Below are 5,665 nucleotides of genomic sequence, written 5' to 3' on the forward strand. Positions count from 1 at the left end.
AAAACTATTACTCTTCCAAATCTAATGTCTGAATATAATATTTTCTTCAATATAAAAATGAATTTTTTAGAGAAAAATCAATCAGCACTGTGACCTTGTCTATCTTACACAGCCAACACAGTAACAGTAAATCTGAAAGGAAAACTTAGAAAAATTGTTAATTGCTTAATCACCTATATTCGTGATTAAGACTGTTCCACATCAAATCCATGAATAATGCAGAATACAATATAATTTATTCTGTTTCTTACTTCAAAGTCACAGGGATAATATCCATATGATAATTTTAAAGTCTACATTTTCAAGTTCTGAATCCAAACATAGATTAGGACAGGTCACTTTATTGCTGGCAACATTCATGGAAGGGCCAGGTGCCATATAAAAAGTAAGTTGAACTGGGAGTTGGGCAGGGCCCGACTCACACATTAGAAGAATTATACAAGTCAAACGCAATTCTTTTCCTTTTAAAGTAGCAAAGGAACAACAGAAGATTGGCTGACTGGTGAGCGCCCCCACATTAGAGTGCATAGCTCATCAGGATCAAGGCTGGCATCTGTGAACAGTTAACTTCATAAGAGCATTCAGTGAATATTATCTCATCTACATTACAGATTTCACCCTGGAAAGATTTTTCCATATTCTTTGCTCAAATGACAGCCTGCAAACGACAGTATGCATTCCTTCTCCTTAAATACCCAAGTATAAATCTAAAATGATTAAAGGGGCTTCTTCAGCCTGAAGGCAGGAATTCCTTGCAGCAGAGTATCTACAGAATATCACAAAAATAGGTAAAAGTAGCAGCTAACGCCTCTTCAGCTTCTTGGCCTTTTGACGTCTCATTTCTTCTTCTTCACGTCTCATTTCTTCTAAGTCCTCCTGCATACCTAGTCTTAAGCTATTAAAAAAACAAAAAAAGACAATAGTCAATACATATGAGACTGCCACTTTCTTTTAAAAGAAGGAATAAAGGGAATTCTGGCAAGATGGCAGCATAAACTATCATTCTGATCCTCCCCAACAAATATGAAGAAATGGTGCTTGGCCTTGAGGGACTCTGAAGTAGGGAGCTGAGGAAAGCACAGGGAATTTAAGACAAACACAAACAAGTTGCAGACAGTAGGAAAATTGCTTCTCCTACTGTCCCTGCCTCTCCCTTCAAACAATAGGCCACTGCCTGCTGTGAACTGGGGAAGTTGTCCTGAAAAAAGAGTCTATTTTCCTTACCACCACATCCCCTTGCCTGTACTAAGAGTCTGGACCTCAAGCTTCTGCTCTAAAATCAACAAGGCAAACTTACCTGGAGTCTATTTGGAGTATGCCAGTACTTTCCCTACCTGCACACTGTCTACTGTGTCTTGCTAAAATGGACACCCTGCAAAGGAGTTACTCTACAGTCAACACTCTACCTGCTGACCTGTGCACCTCAAGCTCTCGCTACTGAAACCAACAGGACAAACTTCCCCTGGGGTTGGTGAGGGTTCTCTGCCCCGCTTCCAGTTGGCACTGAGGACAGCTGACTGAGGCTGCTGTGTGTTAGGAAGCACAAGTCTCAAGTGTAGCCTGCACTCACTGATAACAAGACAGATCTCCACTCAGATCTGACTAGAACATGACAACCCCTCCCCACCTGGGAATTGTTGGTTGTCAGGCTGTTGCAAACTGCTAGAGATGGCCCCGTAGTGGAGTCTGCTCCCATAGTCAACACTGTATCTGCCTCCCTAGGCACCTCATAACTCAGCTGAAACTGACAGGATAGATCTTCCTGGGGATCAGTTTGGGTCTGTCAACTGCCTTTTACACTCAGCACTGAGGACTGCTGACTGAGGCTGCTGGGTGCTAGGAAGCAGGCATCTCAAGCAGAAGCTATACCCACAGCCATCATAGTACAGGGTGGGCTCTGATAGCAACAAGGCAGACCTCCCTGGGGGTCCAACTGGAATGTGACCACCTCTCCCCCAACTGTCAGACACTGGACTGACAAACTCCTACAGAAAGTTCCCTAGAGTGGAGCCACAAGGAGGATCACCTAAGTGGAGACAGCTCCCCCAACTACCAGAGGGTTACTGGGACTCTGAAACCAACAAGACATTTTCCAGAGGTGCTTCTGGGTAGTGCCAGCCCCTCCTCCTCCTGAAACAGAGGAAAGTCTGCCTGTGCTTCCCTTGAATGTCCACTCAGATATAAACAGCCCCACAGAGCAGGAAAGGAAACCTCAGGCAAAATTAAAGGGTAACACCCAGCCCCAAAGGGGGTTTGCTAACTAAAACATGACTGCATAAACAGAAAGGAAGGGAGTAATAATTATAGAGAGGGGACTATACCCCCTGGTAGGACAGATTGATTGGTGTACAATATCTCGTGCGTGAGTAATGTTGCCCACTGGTGGACACACTGATTACAGTGGAAGAGATGCAAAGACTCTTGAATCCTAATTCAACCAGGGAAGGAGAAGGAACTATCACAGAGAGGGAGAGCAAATGGTAAGCAAAGGCCAAAGCCTCTGCCCATCTAAGAGTTAGTTGAAGAAGGTAGTGCAGGCACTGCTGGTAGGACTGTAGAATGACACACCACTGTGGAAATTGGTATGGCAGTTCCTTAAAAAGTTGGAAATAGAAATACCACTTGATCCAGCAATCCCAATACTAGGTATATATCCTAAAGAAGTGAGAGACAGGGCACAGACAGATACATGCACACCCATGTACATCACAGCACTATTCACAATAGCAAAGAGGTGGAAACAACCTAAGTGCCCATCAACCAAGTATTAGTTCATTATTGTAAAAAGTCAAGGAAGGGCTTATATATGGAAGGGAACTTTTGTTGATTACCAGGGGTGGAAGGGGAGGGAAGGGAACACTGTTAGATAGGTAGAGACAAGATCTGGATGAAGAGAAGGGCAATATACCAAATGTGAGTGGTGGCACTAAGGAAGACAGAGAGAGGAACATGGGAGGTACAGACAACAAAGATGAACCCTTCTGCATGTACAGTACCGTGTTGTCAGTGATGGCAAGCGCTGATCTACAGGTGGATAGATGGGTGGACAGGTTGAATGATCAGGTATGTTTAGTTAGGGAGTAGTATACCAATGACCATGCACAAGTTGGCAGATGATGTTTCTACATGTGTAATTGTATGTGCTGTAAGAATGTCTAGCTGTATAGTAGAGTTGACAAGGGGCAAGGTTGTGGTGGCTTCTTGGCCACAACCAGCTACCCAGAGGGAGTGAGCAGTTGGACCTGTGGCAGAACCATGGTCACAGGGGACATAAAGCTTAATTGGCATAACATACTATATACAAACACTGTTCTACATCCTACTTTGGTGAGTAACAATTGGGATCTTAAAAGCTTGCAAGCAGCCATGTAGATGCAACACAGGGTCTCTTCTCATCCAGAACAAAGAAGAATGAAGAAAATCAAAGATGCATGATAACAATTAATCCAAGGGACTGGCAGACCATGTGATCCTCAGCCTATATGACCATGAGACCAGAAAAACTAGATGGTGTCCAGCTACCACTGTCAACCATTCAGAGACGAATTGGTGCAGGAAATCCTGGATAGAGTGGGAGAATAATGTGGAACAAAACTCAGAATCATAAAAAAAAAAAAAATTCATGTTTGCTAATCTGACAGAGCATGGTAAAACCCCTGAGACTATGGGCCCTAGCTACCCTTCATGTCTGCACTGAACTCACTCTTGTGGCTTCCAGCCAAATAAAAGACCAGCACATGCGCTGAATATTTACATCAGGTAGATACACTCCTTACAGTGATCAAAGCTATACATAAAAAGAAAGATCTCTAAATAAAAGGAAATGCACGGACAAGTATAAGGGCTAGTAATAAGGTATTCATGCTTAGTAACTCTAAATGTTTTATGCTTTATGATTTTTAATAACAAATATATCAAAGGCAAGGATAAATTGTTACAGGGCAAATGAAATATAAAAACATGTAACAACAGGGGACTTCCAGTTAGATGGAGGAATAGGCAGACAAGTGACACAGACCCTCTTCGACAAAGAAAAGAAAAACCAATTGACAGAGATACAGAAGATGACCCTGGAGCCCTGAGCTTTGAAAGGAACTATGCAGAAGTGGATTAGGCACCAACTAGTGGAAAAATTGAACGAAAACAGTGAGTACAGAGACGATCAGAGCAGCAGACTGTCAGCTACTCTGATGGGACTAACAGCCTGAATATTTCCAAGTGGTGTTGGGACCTGAGAATTCATCTAAAAATCAGCCCTGGTCACCAAGGGCTGCTCGGACAACTGTGCTGGTGGGCTATGACTAGAAAGGGAAACAGCAAGGAGGGAGACAACTTGAGCTGTTGACTTTCCGCTGTCCAGAGGGAGCAAGCATTTGATTGTTCACATGCGGCAGCCATTCTGGATATTTAAAGTGACAGAGGGTGCAGTCATTTTGAATGTTTACAAGTGGCAACCATTTTGGATTTTAAAGTGCTAGCATTCTCATTCAGATTCCAGGGACCTAAGAATAGGCTCCATTTGCCAAGGTTGGCAGGAACATATCTGAGGCTGACCAACAGGAAGGGAGACAGGTAGTGAGTGTATAAATGCCGTCAACTAGGAAATAGAGAAGCACGGTACCCTGATTGCGTAGGTAACATACAAACAAAGCAAAGAAAACAAAAATGTGGGCAAGTCACTCCAACATACAATCACCAATTAAATATAAACACAAAAATGTCATAATGCCTCGGAGACAACAAAGCATCACACAAAGAAGCAAGATAAATTTAGCAGGAGAAACAAGGGACCAGGATACAGACCCAAAATACATCCCTGAGGAAGATGCAGCATTGGAACTCTTTAATAAGGAATTCCAAAAAATTATATTTAGGTATCTACAATGAATTGAGAAACAGATCAAGGAAAACACAGAGAAAGCCCTAGAACAATTTCAAAAGACAATGCACGAACAAAATAACAAAATAAATGAAAAATTAGAAATGATACAAAATGTACACACAGAAATCCAGAAGATTAATACTAAATTTTCAGAAATAGGTAAGGCATTGAATGGGCAAAGGAGCAGAACTGAATCAATGGAAGACAGAATTAGGGAGATTGAAGGCAAATACCTGAACACTTCTTTGGAAAAGGATGAATCAGAAAAAAAATCAAAACAAAATGAAGAAACTCTAAGGTTCATGTGGAATACCATCGAAAGGAATAACCTACGTGTAATCGGAATTCCAGAACAAGAAGAGGCAAATAAAACCACAGAGAAAATTGTCGAAGATTTGTTGGAAGAGAATTTTCCTGGTATGATGAAAGATGAGAATATATCCATTCAGGAAGTCCAGTGAACCCCAAACAGGATAGACCCCAAGAGAAAATCACCCAGACATATCATCATCAAACTTACCAAAACCAAAGACAAAGAAAGAATCATGAGAGCAGCACGAGAAAAACAAAAAGTTACCTACAAGGGGCAACCAAAAGGACTAAGCTTGGATTTCTCGAGAAAAACCATGCAGGTGAGAAGACAATAGGATGGCATGTATAAAACACTGAAGGAGAAAAATTTCCAACCAAGAATTATGTACCCAGCAAAACTGTCCCTCAAATATGATGGTGAAATTAGGACATTTCCAGATAAGCAGAAATTAAGGGAATTTGTTAAAACCA

The 5,665-nt window shown here is 41.9% G+C and overlaps 1 protein-coding gene across 1 annotated transcript in view; it reads right to left on the minus strand.

The window, feature by feature from the left end:
- Positions 1 to 801: 801 nt before the first annotated feature.
- The window catches only part of SPTY2D1 (SPT2 chromatin protein domain containing 1), a 44,432-nt gene continuing 39,568 nt past the window's right edge, over positions 802 to 5,665 (minus strand). Inside the window, exon 5 of the mRNA XM_042782791.1 lies at positions 802 to 895. Within this exon, the coding sequence (XP_042638725.1) occupies positions 802 to 895 (94 nt within the window). The remainder of the gene's footprint in view (positions 896 to 5,665) is intronic.

The sequence above is a fragment of the Orycteropus afer genome, unplaced genomic scaffold, assembly GCF_000298275.1.
Source record: "Orycteropus afer afer isolate SDZICR_OR568_19922 unplaced genomic scaffold, OryAfe1.0 scaffold00014, whole genome shotgun sequence".
In the NCBI taxonomy this organism is placed as follows: Eukaryota; Metazoa; Chordata; class Mammalia; order Tubulidentata; family Orycteropodidae; genus Orycteropus; species Orycteropus afer.